At 53.5% G+C, this 25307-nt stretch overlaps 2 protein-coding genes across 3 annotated transcripts in view; one reads left to right on the plus strand and one right to left on the minus strand.

Moving 5' to 3' along the window:
- USH1C (USH1 protein network component harmonin) overlaps window positions 1-3778 on the minus strand; it is a 45439-nt gene extending 41661 nt beyond the window's left edge. For both annotated transcript variants that reach the window (XM_036325577.1, XM_036325578.1), the window contains exon 1: window positions 3671-3778. In XM_036325577.1, the coding sequence (XP_036181470.1) occupies window positions 3671-3706 (36 nt within the window). In that variant the 5' untranslated portion in view covers window positions 3707-3778. The remainder of the gene's footprint in view (window positions 1-3670) is intronic.
- A 2456-nt stretch (window positions 3779-6234) lies between these two features.
- OTOG (otogelin) overlaps window positions 6235-25307 on the plus strand; it is a 76272-nt gene continuing 57199 nt past the window's right edge. The window contains exons 1-17 of the mRNA XM_036326887.1: window positions 6235-6371; window positions 6957-7017; window positions 11188-11263; window positions 12209-12301; window positions 12470-12624; window positions 13817-13935; window positions 15411-15616; window positions 16412-16542; window positions 16775-16881; window positions 17184-17293; window positions 17648-17776; window positions 18618-18726; window positions 19009-19055; window positions 19550-19695; window positions 21472-21604; window positions 22469-22646; window positions 24362-24486. Of these exons, the coding sequence (XP_036182780.1) occupies window positions 6235-6371; window positions 6957-7017; window positions 11188-11263; window positions 12209-12301; window positions 12470-12624; window positions 13817-13935; window positions 15411-15616; window positions 16412-16542; window positions 16775-16881; window positions 17184-17293; window positions 17648-17776; window positions 18618-18726; window positions 19009-19055; window positions 19550-19695; window positions 21472-21604; window positions 22469-22646; window positions 24362-24486 (2062 nt within the window). The remainder of the gene's footprint in view (window positions 6372-6956; window positions 7018-11187; window positions 11264-12208; window positions 12302-12469; window positions 12625-13816; window positions 13936-15410; window positions 15617-16411; window positions 16543-16774; window positions 16882-17183; window positions 17294-17647; window positions 17777-18617; window positions 18727-19008; window positions 19056-19549; window positions 19696-21471; window positions 21605-22468; window positions 22647-24361; window positions 24487-25307) is intronic.

Here is a 25307-nt window from a genome sequence, read left to right on the forward strand (position 1 = left end):
ACTTTTGTGTTCTCTGTGTTTCACTCAGCAGAATGTTTCTGAGATTCATCTGTGTCATTGTGTGCCTTCCTATGACTGGGTGATAGTCCACGGTGTAGGTATATTGCAGTTTGTTCATCCATTTCTCATTAGGTATGAGTCTTGTGGACATGTATTTTCACTTCCTTGAGTAAATATCTAGGAGTGGAATTGGTGGCTCATATGGTAAATGTATGTTTAACTTTTACAAGAAACCGCCAAGCTACCTATTTTACAACATGGTTGTATCATTTTGTATTCACTGCAGCAGCAACATGTGAGAGCTCTAGCTGTTCCCATCCTCACCAATACTTGTTATTGTCAGTCTTTTCCATTTTAGCCATTCGGGAGGGTGTGAAATGTTATCTCATTGTCTAATGTGCATTTCCTTAGTGACTAATGATGTAGAGCATTTACTTACATGCCTATAGGTATTTCATGTACCTTCTTTTGTGAAGTTTATGTTCAAATCTTAGAGCAATTCCTTTTAAATGTAAATCAGTCATGTCACTCCCCTGCTGGCTTCTCATCACATAACAAATCCCAAAGTCTTGACCATGGCCTACCAACCCACTCCCTCGCCCCCTACCACCTCTGATCCTTCTCCCACCACCCTCTGAATTACTCTCAGAAACACCATCGTACTTGCCCTTCTGAAAGAAGGCAAGCCTCTCCTTGCCCCGGGACCTTTGCACTTGCTGTTCCCACTCCTGGAACGCTCTTTTGTATATATCCCAAGACTCCTTGCCTTACTTCTTCCAGGTCTCTGCTCAAATATCACCTCTTCAGAGAGGCCTTCCTGACCACCCTATATAGAGAGTACCCCTACATTACTCTCTATCCCCTCACCCCGGTTTAGTTTTCATAGCATTTATTATTACTTGGTATTACATGATACGTTTATTGGTTTACTTGTTAACTGTCTGTCTTCCCTACTAGAATGTGCTATCTAAGAGGGCAGGGACTTTGTTTTATTATTCAATGGTTAAAATATTATCTGGCATATATTATGAGCTTAGTTGATATTTACTGCATGCATCAATGAATGAATGAGGAGGAGATCCCTAGAAGGCAGGGACTCTTTCTGACCTTTTTATGTATTTCCACCTCACCTCCAGGTGCTTGGCCTGGGGCAGGGTACACTACAGATACCCACAGGCAATAAATACTTTTTGAGCAAATGAGTAACCAAGCTCCTGCACCGTGCAGGTGAGCGAGCAGAGGGGCAGCCTTCTTTGCTGCCATCCTCCCCTCCCCTTGGTATCCGTGTGACCAGGAAGGCCATGCACGTGCTCCCGTTGGCCTTGGCAACCTGCACAAGCCCAGAGGGACAGACTCCTGTGGCTCCGAAGGCATCGGTGGGGAAAGGATGTCCATGTATCCAATGGTTACTGTGTGCCCCGAGTAGCCAGCACTGGAGTTCCTATTTCATATCTCCGGTCCTTAAAGGGAAGCACTACAAACCTCACCTCATAACTGAGAACACGAACACTTGGAGGATGACGTGGCTCACGAGTTGACAGGGTTGCAATCTGAACCTAATTCTGCGCAGCCCCAGATAATAGACAACAGCGGTGAACGGTGGTTGAGGCCTCTCTAGGTGCCGGGTCGAGTTAAGCTCCTTCCGCATGTGTAGATCGCCTCCAGCACTCACAGTAACCTCACTAGTTAAACATGATTGCTATCCTCATTTAATTAGAGAACGGAGGCACAGAGAGGTTAATAGCTGGTTCAAGGTCACATAGCACTGTCCAGGACAACACACTACCTCTAAGCCTTAGAGTCTAAGGCACTATGGATTTAGTATACATACCAGTGAGTCAATTAGCTGTGAAACACTAAGGAGGGAACATCCAGAGAACAGTCGACAGCAAGTAGTTGATTTCACCCTCTATACCTGTGAGCCCCTCTCTCTGTCCTCAGCTGCTTCTTCCTTTCTCCCTATTCCTTCCTGAGTGATCTCCAGCCTGGGAGGGGAGGGCCGCTGCTGCCTCCCAAGCTGCAGGGCACAAAGTCCAGCCCAGGCCTTGCCCAGCATGGCGCCTGCCCCGCCTTCACTCAAGGGGGGGCATTAATAGGTAATGACTTGTGATGAGGAAGAGCCCGGCGGGGTAAACACAGAGGCCTGAGGCCCTTTGGAGCCCGTGGGGCCTGGTGAAGAGGATCAGGGGCTAACCCAGGGGCTGACGCAGACATTGGGGCCCCAGAAGTAATTCTCTGAAAAGAGGGGAAGACTAGTACCTCCTCCTCCCCCGGGGAGAAGGCAAAAGAGGGCCCGGCCTTAGCCCAGGGGCAGGAAAGTGAAACTCAAGCCTGAGCCTTGGGGTGGGGGACGTGAGGCTGTGATCCTTTAAAGTGGGTTGTCTGAAATCTACACTCACCAGATGCCCTTGCTGCCGAAATGTCTCCCCTCACGTCCCTTGGCAAGAGGGTACACCAGTGAACACTGCCGCACACTCCCCCCAGCTATCGCTCACCCCAGGATGCCCAAGGCCTCGTTGTTAGGAAACTTCTGCCAGTATGAGTTGCCCGCTTTGTGCCCCAGCAAACCTTGATCCCCCCCGCTCAGCAGCCCAGCTGCAGGTAATTAATTATTCGTGTAGGGTCTGCCTCCCACTCACACAGCCAACAATTTGAGGGCAGAGACTGGGTCTGGCACAGAATGGGTGCTCAAAACATGTTTATGAAGTGAATGACTGACCCCTGGCTCCTGGCGCTCAGCCCCTGTGGCCCTGCACTGGCTGGCTCCTTGGCTCCCCTGGGCCTCTCTGTGGGGAGAGAGGGGTTAAGTACCCTCATCTTGTCTATCTGAGCTCTACCCTCAGGCCTGAGAAGAGGGTAGGCTTGGTGTAAAGACAGGAGCCCTCTGGGCCCTGGGAGGGAGAAAGGGCACACAGTTGTGAGTCCCTCAGGCGGGGCCTGTGGGTATCTCCAGGCACCCTTGGCTTCACTCTAGGCCTGGTGGGGAGGTCCCCTGGCTCTCCGGGATGGTCCTCTCTGGTCTCAGGGCTCGGGCACAGCTCTGGAAACTGTTCTGGAAATTCCCTGGGTGAAATCCAGCATCTTTCAGTGATGGTCTGGACTCCCCACCACAAATGAGGCCCCAGTGGGACCCGCAGGGGGAGATGTGGCTTTGGGGAAGGTTCCGGCTGACTCCCTGAACCACCTCCCTTCTCCCCACTGCCCCCGGGGCAGCACCAGTTCCTCAACCGCTTCTCTTCTTGGGGACCTAAGAAATGTCCTTAAGCAGGAAAGGGGGGCTCCCTGAAGGGTTTTGAGGTCGAGAGAGAGAGAGAGAGAGAGAGAGAGAGAGAGAGAGAGAGAGAGATGCAGTTCCCTAACTCTCAGACACTGCCCCCACCCTCTCCACATGCTCCAATTGAGCTGGGGCACTAGGAGCTGGGGGATTTGCCCACTTTGTCCTGTCTCAGGCCAGGGCTGCAAGGAATTCCAACTCTAAAGACGTCCCAGCCCGTGGAGGGCAGAAGGAGAAGGGACAAAGATCAGATCCGCAGTTCCTACAGGGGAGCCCCAGTGCTGCTCCCTCATTTTACTGGCTTCATCAGGGATCCCAGGCTACCTGGAGCCCTCTGGGTTCCACTGGGAAAGGGAGGGGCCCCGGGGCGCTTGGGGTGCCCCTAGCAGCTCTGACCTTGTGCCGGAATTCTCGGGCCACCTTCCGGTCCATGGCTGGGGCAGATCGCGCCTTGTCTCTGCACAATTCGCTCCTCCGGGTGCCAGGCTGCCGCAGACAGTGACCGGCAGGGCCTGGGAGCGGTGGGGCGGGGCCTGGCCGGTGGAGGCGGGGGCGGGGCAGGGCGGCCGGGGGAGGGAGACACCTGTCCGCACCTCGTCGCCGCTCTCTGACGCGCCCCGGGAGCAAGTGGCTGCAGTGTGTGTATGTGGCGGTGGGTGGGTGGGTGGCTGACGCTATCCCAGTCCCCTTGGAACGACCCTCCAGACGCTCACGCTTGAAGGAGAGGATCTCTGGAGACGAAGGAGGAGGTTTGGGACATTTTTTTTCTTTTTTATTTTGCGGGGGCAGTCATGCAGTGGTCCTGAGACTCAAACATAGGTGGGTAGGGAGTGGGGTAATCCAGTCAGAGTTCTCTGGGTAGACAAACAGAGGCCCATGTGCCCTCATGAGCCTGTCTGTCATCCCTTGCCCCAGGTCTCTCCTTCAGCGTGCATTCCATAATGACCTCCTTCCTGGGCTTTTCCCACTAGGAAGAAATCTTTGATCTGAATTCCTTGGGCCTGGGTCTTAGTGTAGCCCACAGAGGCCAGAAACAGTGGATGGAAGTGCCCCTCCTCAACCAATTCCCTTCCCACCTCCCCTAGCCCACTCCCTCCAAACAGCCCCCCCCCCCCCCCCACACACACACATATTCACTGAAGCATGGAAGGGCCTAGCAATGACAGTCAGATTTACAGCTGACCTTAACCCATGTCTGAGACCCCACCTGGTTCATGTGATTCAATTCAAGCAAAGTTTGCTCAACTCCAGTTCTGGTGCTGGGTACAAAGACGGATGGACCCAGCCTGGGGCAGACTGAGAGGAAAGAGGGGCCAGGAAAGGGGCAATAATACAGGTGTGAGTGGGGAGAGTGGGGACTTTCCATTATGGAGCTTCTTGTGCCTGGGTGGGGCCTGCGCTGTAGGCACCACACTGGGGGAAGGGAACAGGAGGTGGACAGCAGCCCAAATCAGGGAACCACTTATCATTGTAACTTCAGGAGCACCTAAAGACCACCTCCTTTGCAATAGCTGAAGTTTTGCCAGCAGACTATTTTTTATTTGCCTAGTTTAAGATGTAAATCCCTCCCGGAGAAGAACCTTAAAATGTTATCCACGATCTTGCCTTAGTAGTAACTAGTTATGTCAGAGATAAAAGGGAAAAACTTGTGGGATTTCCAAAGGTCCAGGAAAGACACACGAAATACATTCCTCTCCAATTTTCTTTGTTGATTCTCTACATTTCATTACTGTATCATAGAGCCATGTTTAGAATCCAGGCAAGGTGGCAAATGCCCTTATAAGAGGGAATGCGGTCCACTGGCACCCCAATTCTTTTACATGACTGCCTCCCCCACAAACTCCTTTTTATAATACTTCCCTCTTGGTTTGAGGATAGCGCCCAGTCCTGGTTCTCCTCGCCCATGCATGTTTCCTTTTAAGCTTTTTCTGAGACAACCCTTCCTTCGCCCATGCCCTAACCAGGCTCCACCCTCGGCTCTCTCCTGTTCCCCTTCCATCTACGCCCATGGCTGAAACCCCCTGTGCTTTACTTACCGCCCTCATCCCAGAACAATGTGTGATGAGGGATGGATGCTCACCGACTTAGTTGAATGGCTGAATGAATGAATGAATGAATAGATCCCAAATCTATACCCCCGTTCAGAGGTCTCCTCGGGCCAAAATCATCATCTCCAAGGCCTGGCATCTAGTTGGTGTTCCAACACTTAGTTGGACACGTGACTGATGCCCAGGTTCCCAAGGCTCTCAGGTCCAAATTTCCATTTTCAGTTCCCTCCTGGACGGGAAGTGTACCTTGTTCACAAAATTTGGTCAAAGTCTGGCCTTGATGGGAGAGACAGGATGGGAGTGTGAGGCACTTCTGTTATTAAGTTAACATTTCCTGAGCGGCTCAAACTGGAGTGTATGTGTGTGCGGGTCGGGGGAGGCAGACTAAGGAGGCTGTAGTGGAGAGCGGTGGGAACACAGGCTAGGACTCTGCCAACCTGAGCCCTGAACACCGACCACTGAGGGGCATGTCGCAGGGCCTCTGTGAAAGGAGTGGGAGGAGACATACTAGCATCTTGGGTCTCTGGCATAAGGGGCTTGCGGGACCTGGATCCTGAGCCAGGGATCTCTGAGGAATAAGGGATGTGGGAGGCTGCACAGGCTGCCTCCTCATTCGAGGGAAAGACTTAGGGCTGAGGGATCTGACTCCAACCTCCCCTGGGAGGGGCAGCCAGTACAAGAAGGGCTAAGGCTGGATCTTCCTCAGGCGCCTAAATTATGGTAATGACCTGGGCAGTCCTGTCACTCTAGCTTGGGGAGGAGCCAAGCGCCTGGGAGGAGGGGCCAAGGGAACCCTGGGCAAGACTGAAGACAGACCTCGGGAGGCAGAGTGGAGGTGTGACCGAGCCTTCGCCGGGAGAGGTACTCAGACTCCGGGCCTGTGTTCAGGCTTCCGCGTCCCCTCGCGCTCCTATGGGGGCCCCGGTCCCGAGCGTCCCCGCGCCCGCGCTCTGCCTGCTCCTCGCTTGCGCCCGGCTGTCCTGGGGTGAGCCGGCAGGGGAGTCCCTGGAGGTGCCTGCTTTAGGTAAGAGGGGTGTGGACCAGGGGAGGCCGGGGCTGGGGAACGTTTAGGGGAACGGACTGGGGCAGGATGGAGAGAGGGAAGAAAAAGAGAAGGTTTAAGGGAGGCCAGCCAGGGAGAGGGTCTGAAGAGAGGGGCCCAGAAGGAAAGAGAGTCCTGCGAGAGCCGGGGGAACGGGTCCCCAGCTGGGCAGAGTGGAAGAGACCCAAGGTGGTAAACTACAGAGAACTGGGCGCAGAGAGTGCCATGAAAGAGAGGGACCCTTATTTAAGAGTGCCGGGGAGCAGGGAAGGATTTGAGGGGCTAGGGGAGATGTGGTGGGGGACAGGTGGTGGGAGGCCCAACAAAGAGAGGCCTAATTTGAGCGGAGAGGAATTCCCTGTCCCCAGCCGAAGCACCTGCACCCCCCAGCAACGCAGAGCTGCAGCCTGCTCTAGCCCAGGATCCCAGGTGAGTAGGTGTGAGCTTGTGGCTGCCCCACCACTGTTCCCATCTGTATTCCTGGTGTGAGTGACCCCAGGAGTTAGCACGGAGGGTGGGATGGCCTGGGAGTGGTGAGGAGGCCTGGCCCATTCTTATCCCCTTGCCCATGTCGGGCTTGTTTCTCTCCTAGCCACAGCCCCCAGGAGAGGACCCTTGCCATAGGGGACGTGACAACATTGATGGGAGGCCAGGTAAGGGGAGGCCTGGAGAAGGGGGCCTTCAATGGGCAGGGGCTCATTTCTGTTGGGATCTGAGGCTGGTAGGGAGTTCCTAGGTTTCAGGAAGGCTGTCTCTGCAATTATTCAGAAGAGAGCAAACATGGTTTCTGGTATGAAGTATGCAAATTCATCAGTCACTTCTATTCCCACTCTCCTAATCTCTTAGGGCCCTGCAGCCCACTCATTAATCTATCTATCCATCCATCTATCTATCCATCCATCCATCCATCCATCCATCCATCTACCTACTTTTTAATGGGAGGAAGGCACCAAGGTGCTATCAGGAGACAATTGAGCTCTCCCTCCCTGAGTGAAAAGTGGGAAGGTGAGGGGTTAGGTGTGTTCTCTTTTCCCTGCCTGGCCTGGGAAGGCCTTAAACCCTTTCAGAGGCCCCTCTCCATACCCTGAGCAGTGTCCCAGCAAAGCTGCCCCGAGAGGGGAGAAAAACTGGGCCACCTGGTGGGGTTTGCAAGGAGGGGTCGGTTGAAAAACAGAGGCCTCTGAGCTATTGTCCTTTGAATCTTGACCACTCCCTGTCGCCCACCCTCCTGGGTTCCTCGTGCTTTCAGGAGAGGTGCTGGTTCGTTTTCTTCCTTTGCCAAACTTCTTTGGGCTCTGGACCAGGTGACTCAGGTTCTCTTTCTAATCCTGGCCTGCACTTCTCTCCTTCCCACAACCGCAGACATGTTACAAATGCAGCCCATCCGCCCGCCAGATCCCCCAAGCATCTTGAGCCTCATCTCATGCACCTTAGGGATCAAGTCTGGGTGGCTCCTTGTGCCAGCAGGTGGGGAGCATCATTTATAGTGGGAAACAATGTGTCTCACATTCCTGCCCTTTGGAAATAGATATGAAGACCCCAAGGTAGGAGGGGTCATGCTTATCTGGGTAGTTGTTTGTTTTTTATTTCTTGTTTGCATACTTTTCTAGCTCCCAACTTGTAGAATTATGGTGAGATATAGTTTGAGTTGAAAGATACTATCTTTATTTATTTATAACTGGGGAAAGCAAGGTAGGTGGGTGACTTGCCAGGCCCCCAGAGAGCAGGTGGAGCTGGTCTCCTGGTGTACTGGTCTGTCCCTGGCACCATGGATGCCCCACAGGACTCCAGGGAAATGTGTTTCAGTGAGGGAAATGATCCTTACCCAAGTACCTCTTCCCCTGGTGGGCTTCATTCCTTGCTGGATTCCAAGATAGGCCTCCCCTTTTTCCTTGTGAAGCATCTGGACCAGACAACCCCAGCAGGATTCTCACATTACTCATAGAGCAAATAAGGGTGACGAGAATGAGGCCATCAGCTAGAAAGTGAACTTGGGGGACGCTTCAGGGTCTTCTGCCTAGAATGCCCTCATTCGTAACAGAGGAGGAGTCCCTGACCAGCACCTGACCACCCCTCATTTCAGTGCTGCCTCGCTCCTACAAGAGCTCAGCCATTCTCAAAGAATTGATGGCGTAGATCAGGGGTCCATGAACATAGGTGGGGAAAATATATTATTATTTACAGGAACTTCAATTAACTGAAATTTCACATTCCTTTCAATTATTGCCATAGACTACACACGACAAGAGTGTTAGTAGTGTCTGTGACTGTCACCAAAGAAATCGCAGATGTGTCCTATCACCTTACAGTTATTGACACCTCCCGATCTCACTTATGTTCACTGCTTCGAAATTTTGGCAGTGACAACATGTGCCGCTAGGTCTGATTATTTAATATGTTAATAAAAAGTGCAAATATTACTAAGTCACAATTATAAAATATTTTTATAACTATATTTCAATATATTTGATTTCCTTTGTAATCTTATGTTTTATTTTTTAGAAACATTATTCTGAGAAGGGGCCACTAGTCTTCATTAGATTGTCAAAGGTGTTCATAAAAATGGCATGACAATAATTAAGAAACCATCTACACTGAAGATGAATCATTTGGACAGGGTTTAAATTTTTTCTCCAGAAAATAGCCTCAACTCTGTAGCACAGGCTGTTTTATCCTCATAACACCAATCTCAGAGGCCATATCCTAGGTGGAGGAGAGGAGTAGAGAGACATCCAGGCCAATTTTAATTCAGCCCTTTGGGGCCCTGGAGGACCTTGGTGTTGATTGCTTTCCCTGGCTGCTCTCTCCTATTCCTGTGGTCTCTGAGGCCCTGGGAGATAGATTACATCCAGGGTGGGCAGCCTGACCCCTCGGGCTCAGCCTGGGTCTACAGGGTCGGGAGAACTGGGGAGGACCCAGAACCAACCTGGTCAAGGAGGGGCCAGGGACTTCCCAGGGGTCAGCAGGATAGTGAAGAGGGAGGAGGTGAGTGTCTGGAGATGAGGCAGAGAGACTCAGCCTGCCAAGGAGGGGCAAGGAGCTGGGGTTGGTCTCAGGGACCAAGAGTTCCTGAGAATACTTTCTGTGTTCCAAGTCCTTTGCTGGAGGCTGGGGATTCATCCTGGGTATGCTGACAGTGAGAGAGGAAGACATGTTAGACAAATCCCCACACTGTGTTTGTGTCTTGTTGGCCCTGTGAAAAAGAGCATGGGCTCCCTGAGGGCAGGATTTTGTTTTGTTCACTACACCTGGCCAGAGGCTGGGCATATAGTTCCGGAAAACTGTACAAATGAGAAGGCCGAGGCTCTGAGAGGAAAGGAGCCTGCTGTGCATAGAATCCCAGTTCCAGGTGACTTTAGCCATTTTGGACGGGAGTTCTGCAAGGTCAGATGTCCAAGTCAGCTAGCCATGTGGTGACTGAACACATGGTGTTTGGAACAGCCCTAATTTCAGAGGGTTTGTATCTCGAGAGACCAAGTGTTTGGATTTGGGGTCTGGAAAATAGGATTTCTTAGTGTTATTGGTGGGGAGAGGTCCACGTCCCCACCTGTTGCTTGTGGGAGTGGGCTTCTTGCAATATCCCAAGAAAAGGAATTTTCTGAGACTCACACAGGAGGATGAGGCAGAAAGCTTTATTTCTGAGGAATTAAACCTCTGAGTTTCCAAGGTCTCATTTCCCTTTGCCCCACCTTAGAAGAAGTGTAGTTGTGGCTTTAACAGGACTAGAATTAGAGCCAGTGTCCCAAAGTTTTGCCCCATATTGGAGCAGTGTCCAGTCCAGCATCAGACTAGCTTAGTTTGTGTTCTCCCTTGCAGTCCATCAGTCCATTGCCTATGGGGTCCACATGGCCACATGGCTATGCAGCTATGGAGGGAACATAGGCAGGAGCAAAGCCAAAGGAACCAGAGAGCTGAGAGAGCCGTGCGCCAAGAGCCAAGAGAGAGCAAACTCTTTTGTTTGGGGTGTTATGTAACCCCCAAATTTTTGTGGGCTTGCATTGGCTCCACCTCTTCTACTCCATGATTTCTGTACCCAGGTTTGATTGACAAGTACCTTCCCTAGGTCATCCCAACTTCACTGTGCATGCGTCCATCCTCTCCTTTGTCCAGTCCCTCCCCCCAGTAATCTGCAGGGGATGGGCCGGTGGTTCCCTGGGGAGTGCAGAGTTGCAGCCTCCTGGTAAAGCTGCCCAAATGACTTGCCTATAATGTCTGGCCTTCCCTTTTGCTCTTTTCCTATTATGAATGACTAGTTAATTACAATGGTATCAGTAGCTCTACTTTGCCTGTGTCCTCCTCAGATTTGTGGTATCAGGGAGAGTCCTGACTTGGAGTTGAGTTCCAAGGACTGTGGGTGGTGATGAGTGAGGCACTGTTTTCGCTGTTGGAAGATCCCAGAAGGAGGGTTGGGGTGAGGGATGGGGTGAGATGTCCTCCCATCCTGCAGTGAGGAGCTTTGCTCTGCCTCATGTGGTTTCTGTGGAGGAACATGTTTGTTCTTAAGACAAGGGGGTTTTGTGTTGAGCTGTGGAGATGCAAAGGTTTACTAGAGGGGAGGAGTGGGGAGAGGCAGGGAATATTAGAGCATGGAGGGAGGGGGTGTGGGATGCCACTTTGGAGAGTAAAAAAAAAAGCCTTTACTTCTTTGGGCCTATGGCAGGCCTGAAAATTCTCCTTTCCCTGCCTTCCAGAGGTGGGCCTGGGCAGGTGCAGGGCTGGGGCATGGAAGGGTCGGGGGCCTCCCTTCCTCCAGGTGATGGACAGAAAGGGATGTGACCTCCAGGAAGGCTGCCCTTGATCGCATTCTCTTCCATTTTTAAAAGGAGACTGAAGCCGTGGACTCCTTGGCCATGTCTTTCTGGGAAAGGCGGCTCCATCGGGCCAAATGTGCACCATCTTGTAAGTGGTCCCCTCCCTGTGGTCCGTGGGTGTGTGTGGGAGGGCCTAGCTGGCAGAGAGACCAGTGAGGGCAGGACAGGCTTCCCTCGGGGCCTCCTGTGACCTCCTTTCCCTGCATGGGCTTTCTTTCCACCTTCTGCAGCCTCATCCTCCAACTTCATTTTGTGTTCTCCTCCCTGGTGGAGGAGCGCCTTGCCAGTGTTCTGTTCTTAGGACCATGGCCTTGTGGCTTTCCACTCTCACACTATCTGACTCTAATGAGTTTATGCTTCCCCCTCCACTGTTTCTGTGGCCTCTCTCTGTGTTCTGTGGCATTGCTCTTCATCCTGTCCTGTGTCCCTGGCCTCTCCCCTCACTGTCCATGGCCTCACCTGTCCTGTATCCATGCCCTCCTCTTGCATCATGGCTCCTTTCCTCACCACACCTTGCTCTGCTTTATCTCCTTGTCCTCTGTGGCCTTTCCCTCTACTGCATTCCAGATGTGAGGCCTCGTCCCCTCCCCTGGTTTGTGCCATGGCCTCTGTGCTCATGAAGCAGTGAGGAAGAGCAGAACTTGAAGATTTCGGGGTACTGTCCCTGCTCATCCCACATGCTCCATAGCTCAGCTCTGCCTGCCTTGCCTCGAGGCCAGGCAGGAACTTTTAGCGATGGAAGCTGATGACCAGGTGGGGCTGGTCTGGGGGCCATGTGGTGCATACTGAAGGCAGACACCCCACCCTACCTGCCTGCCAGGGAAGGGGCTGGGCAGCAGTCTGAGGCACCCTACTTGTGCCCCCATTAAGGTTAGCTACTGAGGAATGTTGGAACTGCCTGGGATGGGCATCTGAGTTCCATGTAGCTCTGGGAGGGCTGGGGCCGGGTGCCCTGGCCTGAGGGAGGTGTTTCATCCCTGAGTTCTGCCAGTCTCAGCTCAATAGGGAGGTCCCTTCTGTGTCTCCCTTGCAGACTTGTTCTCCTGCTTCAACGGGGGTGAGTGTGTGCACCCAGCCTTCTGTGACTGCAGACGCTTCAATGCCACTGGACCGCGCTGCCAGATGGGTGGGTCTGGGCTCCATCCCACCCTGGGAGGGGCCGTGGGTACAGGGACATTCTGGGGGTCCGGGACTGTGGGGTGAGTGGGGGTGACCCTAACAGGGCTGGAGCCCAGCAGCCTTTGGCTTGGTGCCCACTGCAGCTACACAGAGAGGTTCTCTTTTCCTGGCGCAGTGTACAACGCTGGCCCTGAGCGGGACAGCATCTGCCGGGCGTGGGGACAGCACCACGTGGAGACATTTGATGGCCTCTACTACTACCTCTCCGGGAAGGGCAACTACACACTGGTGGGGCGCCATGAACCTGAGGGACAGACCTTCTCCGTCCAGGTGAGGCCTCCCTTGACCTGCCTGTCTAGGAAGACTTCACTAGGTCCTGGAGGCTGGTGCCCCTTGTCGCAGGCATGCACCTGCTGAGAGGCTGCCCAGGGGGCCATGCCCTGCAGGGCCATGACCTTGACCAATCCTGCCCTCTCTGCCTTGCGGGGTCCAACATCAGAGTTTTCTGTGGCTGTCATTTCATGATGGATATGTTACAAGTATGTAGAGTGATGAGATACCACTCATTCATGGATTATAAAATCAACTGAATGAGTCACAAACAGCATAAAAATCCCCAAAGAGAATAGAAAATATAAGAATACATTACACTTGAATGGGGTAAATATTATTTTGTTAAGCTTTTGTTTTATTTATATATGTATACATTTTTATTTCTTACTCTGGGTCACGGTCAAAATATTGGAAAAAATTTTAGTAATTAGACTACGGGGTGGCTTTCACAGGTCCTACGTTTGGTTGAAGCAGTCCATCTGCTTATCCACATTTAACGTAGCAGTGGAAGGTTCAGGAAGAGAAACATTTTCAGATTTTTTTCTAAGCTCTGGGAGCTCTGGTGCCCCCTCACCTGCCACCCCCTGGTTCCTATGGCCTTGGAGGTGTGGGTTCTCTCTGAGCAGGGGGCAGAGGAGATGTGTATGTGACAGGCAGCATAGGAGTGACCTGGCTGCGGGGGAGGGCCAGACTGTTCACCAGGGTTGTGGTAGAAGTGTGTTTACAGTGTGTGGGTTGAGAGTGCCCTGTGAGTATACACATGAGGTGAATATGTGTGTATGTTCATTCTGTGTGCATGTGAAATGGTGGGAGTATACAACCCTGCCTTTCAATCTGATGGGATAACCTGGGATGGAGAAACAAAGAGTCCAGAAATGGGGAGGGAGCACAGTATAGTGAGAGAGCGCTGGAGTTTGAACCAGCAGACCCGGGTTAGCATCCTGGCTGTGCGTGTGACCTTCTTCACTTCACCTTCTGAGCACCAGTTGCCTCCTCTCTGGAAGTCAGATAATCGCAGCTCTGACCTCCCTGTGGTGTTGGGGAACCGGGAGAGGTCGCAGATGAAAGGTGCCTGGCATGCAGTGGGCAGGCGATCAGCATTTAGCAGAAGCTCAACAGGGGGCCACTGGGTCCAGAACGGAAGTTCCCAGCAGGAACCCTGCGCTCTGGCCTTTGAACCCCCATTCAGGTGCACAACGACCCGCAGTGCGGCTCCTCCCCCTACACCTGCTCCAGGTCTGTCAGCCTCTTCTTGGCGGGTGAGCAGGAGCTCCGTCTGGCCAAGGAGGTCACCCACGGAGGAGTGAGGTAAGGACACCTTCTGCCCTGACCTCTCCTACTCCCGGGCAGTGCTGGGGGTGGGTGAGCACCTGCCGTTCTCAGGCCTAAAGAACATTGTTCTCTGGGGCAGCAGCAGAACTTCCACTATTAGGGCAGGAACACACTGGCAGGCCAGCTGGGTGTCCAGTCAGCGGGGTTTGCTGAAAGACGAGGCCCTCGTGGTTTCCTGTGACTCTCGGCCCTGTGGGTTTTCAGGCAAATAGCAATTTCCCGGAGAGATGCGGGTGTGCTACTAAAGCATGCTTAACCCCCCTCCACCCCCACGATTTGAAGAAAATCTGCCCGAATGGATAGCACACAGTTCAAGTCTCCTCAGAACAGGAACGGCACGCGCTCGCCCTTTTCTGGTGACATGGGGTCGTTTTCTGGGACATCAGGGACCACACAAGGAAGGGGGACTCTGTTCCCACGCTAACTGGACTGGTTCTTCCTGAGCCTTCGTCGCTGTCCTTCCCTTCCCTGGCAGCTGTCAGTCACTTTGTGGCCGAAGGAGAGGTGGGGTTTTCCTGCAATGACCCTTTCCCCCTTTCTCATGTCTGGCTTCAGACCTGGGAACGGGAAACCAAGCTGCTGGTACCATTTTGGTTGGTTGGGCACTTCTTTTGTCTTCCTTTCCTGATTTTCCAGGTGGATGGCCAGTCCCAGGTTGGCTGGGAGGCCCTATACCAGTGAAACCAGGGAAAGTGGTCCCTGCGTCTTTTCCTCTGTCCACTTACCTTCACCCTCAGTGTTTGCTTTCCTTACTCCTTTCTCGTCCCCCACCAAACACTGAAACAAAGTCACTGTCTGCTTATACCACCTCTCCTGTCCAGGAGAGCGGAGCTAGCAAATTCAGTCACTCTAAGATTTGTCTCTGCCAAGGGAATTGTGATTTTAAAAAGCAATTTTAAAACTCTGGAGACAAAAGAATCTCTCTCTATGGTGGACTTCTTGGCACCGAGGAGTTGGAACGAGGAAGGGTGGCCTTGGATTTCCTGGTCCCAGTGGCCATGTGGCTGAAGCAGGTGCCGTGTACCTGGTCCCAGTAGCCGTGTGGCTGAGGCAGGTGCCGTGTACCTGGTCCCAGTGGCCATGTGGCTGAGGCAGGTGCCGTGTACCTGGTCCCAGTAGCCGTGTGGCTGAGGCAGGTGCCGTGTACCTGGTCCCAGTAGCCGTGTGGCTGAGGCAGGTGCCGTGTACCTGGTCCCAGTGGCCATGTGGCTGAGGCAGGTGCCGTGTACCTGGTCCCAGTGGCCATGTGGCTGAGGCAGGTGCCGTGTACCTGGTGCCAGTGGCCATGTGGCTGAGGCAGGTGCCATGTACTGGTCCCAGTGGCCGTGTGGATGAGGCAGGTGCCGTGTACATGATGGGTCCTGCAGGTAGTGATGGCGGGTCCTTTGGTGAGGAGACTGGGCTGGTGGAGGTGCTGTGAGTGCTCTGGAGCTCTGGGCTGTGCGTTGCAGGGTCCAGCTGCCGCATGTGATGGGGAGCGTGCACCTGCAGAGGCTCGCTGGCTACGTCCTCGTGCGGTATCAGTCCGCCTTCACGCTGGCCTGGGATGGTGCCTCCGCTGTCTATATCAAGATGAGCCCGGAGTTCCTGGGCTGGACCCACGGGCTGTGTGGGAACAACAATGCCGACCCCCAGGATGACCTGGTGACCAGCTATGGTAAGGTGCAGCGTGGGGGCCTCCAGTGGGTTTTGGTGGAGGGATAGGTCTGGGAGGGGTGGGAAGGCCTTAGGGGAGAACCCTGGGTCATGTTACTAAAGATCAGTGGGAGGCCACTTCCTACCACGTGTGTGACCTCAGTTCTTAAACACTCGACCTCAGCTTCCTCATCTGTAAAACAGTCATAATGAGAATTCCTACTAGGGCTGTGTAAGCATCTACTGGGCACTTTGCTGGGTGGGGTTGACCTTGTAAGGCCTGGCGGCGGGGGTGGGGGGGAGGGGGGGAGGATAGAGGGCCGGAGAGCCAGGAAGAGAGGGCTCAGCCAGAGCTGAAGATCCCTACGGAGGAGAGGGAAGAGTAAAAGTGAAGGTCCAGGGCCCAAGCTTGGCGACTCAGGCCCAAACAAGGGCAGTGACTGCCTTGAGCACCCGCAGCATATTGAACACTTTATGTGCATCACCCCATATAGTCCGTGAGATGATCTCATGGGCGATTATGGGCCCTATTTCACATATGGGGCAACTGAGGCTCCTTGTCCAGGCTTACACACTGTTCTCTCTCCACTGCATGCTGCTGCCTCCCCTGAGTGTGGAGCAGGAGGGACCCACTGCAGGTGTTGAGCATTGTCCCAGGACAGAAGCTCTATTGGGCATGCAGATTGGGATGGGAGCCCAGGAGGCTGGATTCCTCAACTCCTTGCCCACCTCTGGGCATCTCCTCGGTTCCACCTGCCTTCCCCCAGATCCCTCTGTGCACCTGCCCCAACCTGTGGTCATGCTGGTTCTCCCACAGGGAAGCTGACGGACGATGTGGCTGAGTTTGTGCACAGCTGGCAGGAGCAGGCCCCTAACCAGCCTCCAGGGCCCACAACCTCCTCCCTGCCTCGCCCGCCGTGCCTGCAGCAGAGCCTGGGAGCCATGCAGGTCGGGACCCCGGCTCCTTACCTCCCACCCTAGTGCCTGGCTTAAGTTGGTTCCCCATCTACCTCTTGAAAAGGCATTGGCTGCAGGTGCCCAGGTTGTTGGTGCCCAAGGACCCTGTCCTCTCCTCCCTGTCCCCTGGGCCTAAGCTGGGGTTCCATGTGGGGCTGGTGGAGTCAGAGGGCTGTGCGTGGCCCTGCTGGTCCCCGGCTCCAGCTCCCTGCCCTTGTCCCAGAGTGTGTATGACCGGTGTGAGGCGCTGCTGAGGCCCCCCTTTGATGCCTGCCACGCCTACGTCAGCCCTCTGCCCTTCGCGGCCAGCTGTACCAGCGATCTCTGCCAGTGAGTGGGAAGCCAGGACAGGGGAGTGGTGGGGAAAACCTCTGAGTATTGGGGTGGGGCTCAGCCCGTGGACCACTGAGCCTAACAATCCCAGGCACTGACAGATATGCTTCCCAAAGCTCTGAAATTATCTGCAGAGCTTTTCCATTCACTGAGGCTCAGAAATGGGGCCTGACACCCCCTGTTCCTTTCCCAACTGTGTGGAGAGCAGGGGTTCTCTGAGCCCTGCAGTCTCTACAGAATGTGGAGGGCTGGTGGCAATTGGGCCTTGCTCCAGTATTACCCTCGGTTTTCCTGCACAGGTCAGCGGGTGATGAAGCCGCCTGGTGCCGGGCACTGGCTGAGTATGCCCGGGCGTGTGCCCAGGCGGGGCGGCCCCTGCAGGGCTGGAGGACCCAGCTCCGGCAATGCAGTAGGTGCAGCCTGGTGGTGGGCAGGGCGTGCCCAGACAAGCTCTGTCCTAGGGTTGTGCATGGCATTCTGAGGCCTCAGCTCAATGTCCTGTCCTGTTCAGAACCGCAGTGAGAGCTTTAAGCCCTGAGGTCTCATCCCCATGTGACCGATGGGAAACTGAAGCTCAGAGCGGGATGGACTGGCCCAGGGCCATAGAGTGAGAGGAGGGTCATTCTTGCCATTAGGGCAAAGGGATCAGGAAAATCAAAGCCCTTCCATTGCTGCCCCAGGGCCTAGGATAGGGACTAGTTGGGTCTTGGCAGAGCTGGGCCCATCAAGAGCTGACAGGCCATACTGCTCCCTTCCTCCCAAGCCGTGCACTGTAAGGAGAAGGCCTTTACCTACAACGAGTGCATCACCTGCTGCCCCACCTCCTGCCAGCCCAGAGCAGCCTGCGTGGACAGCGAGATTGCCTGTGTGGACGGCTGCTACTGCCCCGATGGTATGCTGGGGATGGAGGGGGTGCCTGACCTGGCCGGGCACGGATTGAGCATGAAGCAGGAACTAGGAGGATGCCTGTGCGTGGAATGAATGAAGGAAGGAGCAAACAACTAATAAGTGAATAAACGAATGAATGGGTTAAGGGAGGTGAGGATGGGGGTAGGACTGTGGCTCTTGAGAGGTTCGGCAGGGTATTTCATTTCTTTGGGTCTGAGCTTTTTAAGGTGTGTAGATGAGGACAAGTCATCCATCATTCATCTATTCATTTATCACACACACATTTGTTTCAACACTTATCCACGTACTGTTGTCACAGTGCATAACTTTGCAGCACATCTATAGTGTGCATGCAGGCCACTCGGCTAGGCAGGGGTGGGTTAAAAAATATAAAGATTGGCTATAGGGATCAGACTCTGGTGGCAGTGAGAAGACACTGACATATGACTCCACTCTAAGGCACATCAACTCAGGGGTTCACACAGAAAGGATATGGGAATTCACTAGTGGGAGAGATGGTCAGGGAAGGCTTCCCGGAGGAGGTGGTACTATGCTGGTTCTAGGATTTACAGTAACAGGCTTTTGAGAGGTGGAGAGGAGAAGCTAGACCATATGCAGGTTGTTTGGAATGGGTGTCTCTGAGCAGAGTTCTGGAGGTGAGGTTATTTGCTCAGAGGAGGTTCAGATCTGGCCTGAGCTGAGGATTTATACAGGAGGAAGTTTGAAGGTGGGCTCCGTGGTGCAAGAGCTTGGGTGTGGGAATCTTTATCACAGGATCTGGGGAGCCATGAAAGGTTTGTGAACAGGAACGGAGGTGAGTTAAGCGGGCCTTTCTGTCACCTTAGGGTTGATCTTTGAGGATGGGAGCTGTGTGGCACCAGCTGATTGTCCCTGTGAGTTCCACGGGACCCTGTACCCGATCGGCTCTGTGGTGAAAGAAGACTGCAATGCCTGGTCTGTGTCCGCTGCTGGGGGTGGGAGGAGGTGGTAAATCCCAGGGCTTTCCATCAGGCTGCCCATCTGGGGTCTGGGAGCCCTGATGACATGAGGGCACTCACTCAGCATCTCTGAGTCACAGATGTCATTAGATTTAATCTGTGGGTGGAATCTCCACCGCCCATTTCAGAGATGGGAAAACTGAGGGCTGCGGGCAGGAGCTCTGTGGACCCCACCCCCCTCCAGCATCTCTCCCAGGCCTGGAAGGGTGAGCCCCTGCCTTTTTGGTCTCTGTTTCAGCACATGCACTGCGGGCAAGTGGGTGTGCAGCACATCTGTCTGCCCAGGTACACCTGACCCCCACCTTGGGCTCTACCCCCTTCCTCTAGTCTCACAGTTTTGAGGGCAGGGAAACTGGGAGCCAGGCCTGCTGTTGGGGCTAGAGTGGAAGATTGGGGGGTCACTCAGTTTTGTTGTTGTTTTTGGCGTAACCACCCTCCCTCTGTTTCCTCAGAGCTGCTTTGCCTGATTAGGCGATTGCTCCATCCCACGAGGGCCCATTTTTTCATGGGGTTCTATGTATCTAAGGGCCTTCCTGACTTCAGGGGCTTGGAACAGAATTGGTCTTCAAGCCCAAAGCCTGGTCTCCTGTCAGAGGGAGTTCAGGGCAGGGCTGCGTCTGCCCAGGGACCAGGGCTCCCAAAGAGCAGGCCAGGGCTCCAGACGCTGCCCTGAGTCCCGAGGACAGGGTGCTGACTCCTCCTCCTGCCCAGAGCCTGCAGGGCCGAGGCTGTCCCCATGCGGCAGCTCTCATGGGTCAGCCACCTTTCTCTGTCCTCAGCCGAGTGTTCCGTGACTGGTGACATCCACTTCACCACCTTTGACGGCCGCCGGTACACGTTCCCTGCCACGTGTCAGTACATCCTGGCCAAGAGCCGCTCCTCGGGCACCTTCACAGTGACATTGCAGAACGCCCCGTGTGGCCTGGTAAGGGCTGGGGACCCCAGGCACGATCTCGCCAGCCACCCCGCCCTCTGCCGCTAGAAAGGCTGAGGGATTTAGGGCAGGGCCCCAGGTCTTCCCACAGACCACTTAGCCTTCTGTCTATTGTTCTTGGGCAGAGCCTGGGGCAGGAGGCTGGGTTCTGGCTCTAGAATGGCTGAGAGTCATTTCCCTTTCTTGGGCCTCAGTGTTTGTGAAAAAAAAACACCAATCTGTAATATGGCTCTAATTTAACTTAATCCTCTCTGCTTCCTTGGATTGTATCTTCAACATCTCTGTATTCATTCATGCATGCATTCATTTTCTTCATTCATTCATTCATTCATTCATTCATTCATTCATGCGTTCAGCAAATACTTGTGCCCAAAGCTATGTTAGGTCTTGGAGACTGGGATGAATTGAGCCTGGCTCTGGCCTTTTGGGCCTTACACCGTGTTGGGTAAGGCAGACAAGTGACCCCATAACTCACTCTGTTATAGGAGCGGTGACAGTGTGGGGCGTACAGGGTAGCCCTCCATGGAGGAACTTTTCCTTGTTGCTGTTTCACCTGGGCATCAGGGGTGGATCAAGAAAGGCTTCCTAGAGGAGGTGACCCCCGAGCTGTGTCAGCTCTGCCTAAGCTGGCCCCTGCCTACCTCTTGAACCTTATCTTAAAACGCTTTGCCCAGTGCATTCCGCCCCTCTGGTCTTTTATGTCCTTGAATGCATTATATGCCACCTGTGTCAGGGGACATTATTCAGCTGTTCTCTCTTCCTGTGTCTCCCTTCTCCCCTTCTCCCTTTGCATCGTTCAGACTTCAGCTCCATGGCCACTTTCCCCCATGACTCAGTTTTCTGATCTGCAAAATGGGGTTGTTTATACTTACTGAATAGAATTGCTATGAGGGTTAAGTGAATAATGTGTATAAAAAGATTAGAACAGTGCCTGAACACTGAAAACCTACCTTAAAGTTAGCTGTTACAATTATTATTATACATGGTAGCATTAAGAGTTTTAGTATTGCTATGATTACTTTTACCTTATTATGATTATCATTTCCTAGGATGGCCTTTCCTACCCCTGCAGATTAAGTCTGGTTCCTTTGCTATATGTTTTCTTAGCAGCTACATGTGTTTGCAGCACTGATCACAATGATAAATAACCAGCTTTGTATCCTTCATTTAATGTCTGTGTCCCCCACGAATATGTACTCTCTGCGAGGGCAGGGGCTGTGTCTGTCAAGTTCATCACTGTATGATTGTGTTGATCTCTTCCGGAGCAAAGAGGTACAAATGGCTTGTGCATACCACCCATTTTAGAGATGAAAATTCCAGGCCCAGAGAATATTAGCTCATTTCCCGCCCCCCTGTGAGAGGAGCCTGGTACTTTGCAGGATGTGCACACGGAAAGAGCTAAACAACCATACAAGGATGAGATCGAAGACCCAGATGGCAGTCGAGCGGGGCGTGTTTCTGAGGCTAGACTTTGGGCCATCCAGGCGCCGTCTCTGCTTTGCGTTGTAGACAGCATGAGGGTTGACCATCACATGTATTTGCATTATCCTAGCTCTGCCACCGACCTCCAGCCTGAGCCTCTGCCTTCCCATGCCCCAGATGAAGGCATTTAGTCAGAGGACCCTTAATGTCCTCTCGGGCTCTGTCACCATGAGGAGCCTGTCCCTGGCCGCAAACTGCACTCAGTTCTCTGCTCCTGGAGGGCTCAGTTGGGACCAGCAGGACAGACAGGCTAACTCTGCCGCATGGGCCTTCCTGTTTTCCCAGAACCAGGATGGAGTCTGTGTCCAGTCGGTGTCAGTGATTCTGCACCAGGACCCTCGGAGACAGGTGACCCTGACCCAAGCGGGGGATGTCCTTCTGTTTGACCAGTACAAGGTCACCCCACCCTACACGGACGGTACGGCTTTGGTGGACGAGAGTGGGCTGGGAGCGGTGCCCAGGCTTCTCCCAGGCTCCTCTGGCCAAAGGCACTGCCATCTGGGCAAGAGCTCCAATTCTAATACGGGGTGGATCAGGCCAGGGGCACCTTGGTCCCAGGAACATGGATTCTGGACTCTAAAATGATCTTTGTCCTCACCCCACGTGACAGGCTTCAAAGCAGTATGGCCTCTTCTAAATTAGGGTATGAATGGAGCTGTTTTCCACCCCTACTCTCATATTTGTTCATTGATTACTGTTATCCTGTCTGATGCAAGGGATTTGTGGTAGCTCATAGGAAGCACAACTAATAAAAATGGCAAAACTACTAAGAAATGAAATAACACCAGAGAAAATGCAAAAGGAAAGAAGAAAGAATAGGGACTCAGGATGGAGAGGAGTGGGGTAAAGAGGCCAAAGAAGTACAAACCACCAAGGGCATAAAATTCACCACAGTTGCATCTAAACTTTAAAATTGCTGCAATTGAATCTAAAGTCATGTGGTGAGCTTCCTAGTGGCCACTGTGAGAAGAATGGGCAGTTACGGAATTTCCTTTGCTAGAGAAGGAAGCGTACCGGTGACGCAGGGAGGCAAAGCTTTAATAGGCATTTAGAGCTAAAAGACCTTTCTCAGGCGGTGCTGCCGCAGTAGGTAATCCCTGGTCCCGGTTTCATCGTGGAACAGGACTTCCTCGAGGCTCCCCACTCACCCTCTCGGCAGGCCTTCACAGTGTGTGGAGGCTGGGCCGGGCATGGGGCTCGGACGGCACCACGCAGGTGGTCGTGGAGGGTGGGGTGCACAGTGGCCCAGCTCCCCACATCCCCCTCCGGGTTCTGTGCCCAGACGCCTTTGAGATCCGGAGGCTGTCCTCCGTGTTCCTGCGGGTGAGGACCAACGTGGGCGTGCGGGTGCTCTACGATCGAGAAGGCCTGCGGCTCTACCTGCAGGTGGACCAGCGATGGGTGGAGGACACAGTGGGCCTCTGCGGCACCTTCAACGGCAACACGCAGGACGACTTTTTGTACGTGCCCCTGCCCTGGAACAGGAAGTGGGGGGTGTGTGCCTGTAGGGCCAAGTATCCTAATCTCCCAAACTCCGATGGGCTTTCACGTGCCTGGTATTCACCATTGATCATTTATTTCTCTGCATGTAAATTTAAGTATGTTTCTTTAAGGCAATGGTTCAGTCTTTGTGCAGAAGATGCAAAGGTTGTTAAAATGCTGATTCCTGGGTCCTACCCTTTAAGAATCTGCTATAGGTTGAGGCTCAAGAATCTTATTTCTAACTAGAGACCTGGTGCATGTAATTTGTGCAAGGGGCTCGGCCCTCGCAGCCCTGGCTTCATCCGGAGGGACATCCGGAAGCTCGTTCGGCTGTCTGGTCTAATTAGCATATTAAGCTTTTATTATTATAGGTAAGCACCACTGCAATTCTAGTCTATGAGGTCTATGGAGCATACCTTGAGAAATACAGCTTTATGGCAAACATCTCAAAATTAGTAGAGGTTTGAGTTGGCACGTGGTTGTTTGCTTTAATTGACTGTGAACACCTTTAGATGAGTGCAGACCCCAGTGAGCCAGTAATGCCAGAATCCCTGCTTTCTGTCTCACCAACCCTTCAACTTTCCTGCCTGGTGCTGCTTCCCGTGGACTGACGGAGAGTTGAGAAAGGACTCCCTGGGCTTGGACCCAGTTTAGGGACGTGGGAGGGGTCAGGAGTCAGGCCTTCCAGAAATAAGGACGAAGGGTTGATCTTGAAGGAGGGGGCTTCCGGCCAGTCCTTCGAGTTACACTCATTGGGCAATGCAGAAGGAAACACGAGAGGCTTTCTCAGCCAGGAACAAGAATTCAGATTTGCTCGGAAAACCAGTACAAGGAAAAGCTGAGCGGTTTTCAGTGCACGCACACTTACAATGCAGCGTTCTGCTCTGTCTTGCCTGGTGAGGCTGAGGGTAGGGCAGCTGGCCGGACGGTGGGGGCAGACCTTGGTTTGCTGTGTGGGCTGCTTGCCACCCTCCTAATTGTGGACTCTGCGGAAATATGCTCTGTGTCACCTGAGGACTCTGACTGCCCTGGAGCAGTATTGTGGGCAGAGCCTGCCCCCTGTGGACGCCGAGGGCTCTCTTCCTGGGCTTGCTGACCCTTGGAGATGGCGATGTTTAGAAAACATCATGCTTCTCCCCCTCGCTCTCCTTCTTGCTCCTCATGTGACTGTCTCCTACCCAGAGAGAAAGGGAGGGCGGAGGAGTTTTCAGGAACTGCCCGTGGGGAGGGGAGGAAGAAGTCTGGTTCATAGCGCTCCTGTTTCTCTCTCTCTGACACAAAGAGCTGGGGGTGGGTGCAGGAGGCAGGGCAGTGTGGGGCCCAAGCCCATTGTGAGTCCCTTTGGAACCTGTTAGATGTGATGTATTTGTGTGCGCACAGCCGTAATTGTGTTTGAATGTGGTTGTGGAGGCCCTATTGGCTGCTGGCATGTCTGATACATATCTGCGCTGTGTGTGTTTGTGTGAGAGGTGTGTGCAGGTGGTGTTCTTGGGCCTATGGTGTTCCCGTTCAGGTGGGTACATTTGTGACTCTTACGGTGCGTGCTTATGCTTGGTGTGTGTGTGTGTGTGTGTGTGTGTGTGTGTGTGTGTGTGTGTACATGGTCAGGGGGGTGCTTACTTGGGTGTACACTGGATGCTCACCTGGGTCCACATGGGCAAGTTGTGTGAGTGTGGCTCTGTCTTGGCTGCAGGTCCCCGGTGGGGGTGCCCGAGAGCACCCCACAACTCTTTGGCAATTCTTGGAAAACACTGTCTGCCTGCTCCCCGCTGGCCTCTGGCTCCCCCCTGGACCCCTGTGACATGCACCTGCAAGCCGGTGAGGTGGGGGCAGGGGGGCTGGGTGCAGTGGGGCTGGTTCGAGAGAGAGGAGATGGGAACCTGGGCATGAGGGTGCTGGTCCGACTGGGCAGGGGTGCTAAGAAACTGGGATTCCGTTCTGGTGAGGGCTTGGCAGGCAGGAAGCTTCACGTTCTACCCTGTTAGGTGCACACCCATTTGTACTGGCTCTCTTATCTCAGGGCAAAAGCCCAAGTCCTCACTGTGGCCCCATCAGGCCCTACACCCTCTGCCCACCCCCTCATCTCACCGCCTCCTCCCCTGCCCTCCACTCTGCTCTGGCCCCCCGACCCCCTTGCTGCTCTCCCCACACAGCCAGGCCTCCTCTCCTCTCCAGGCCTTTGCACTGCTGTTCCCTCCACCTGGAATGCCCTTCCTTCAGAAAACATACTTCTCACCTTTTTCACGTTTTTGCTCAAACATCATCTTCCCACGGAGGCCTTTCCTGACTACCCACCATTTAAAACCGTTATTTCTCCTCCCACCTCACTTTCGATCCCTGACCTCCTTCCCGGCCTCTCTCCTTAGAAATTTCTCTATGTAAATTGTTCAGTGATGGTCTCCACCTACCCGAATGTACGCTTCATGAGGGCAGAGATTTCACCTGTTTGTTCACTCCTGTTTCTCCTTCCAGCACGTGGGTTCATGCCTGGTGGAATGCAATGTATGAGTGCATGTAACATGTGTAACATGTAAACACATACTCCTTTACAGTTATTTATGCTCATGCATATGGCCCGCCACATATTCACATCCAAACTCACTAAACCATACCCACACATTCCCAACCAGACATGCACG

The sequence above is a fragment of the Myotis myotis genome, unplaced genomic scaffold (assembly GCF_014108235.1).
Source record: "Myotis myotis isolate mMyoMyo1 unplaced genomic scaffold, mMyoMyo1.p scaffold_m19_p_10, whole genome shotgun sequence".
Taxonomy (NCBI): Eukaryota; Metazoa; Chordata; class Mammalia; order Chiroptera; family Vespertilionidae; genus Myotis; species Myotis myotis.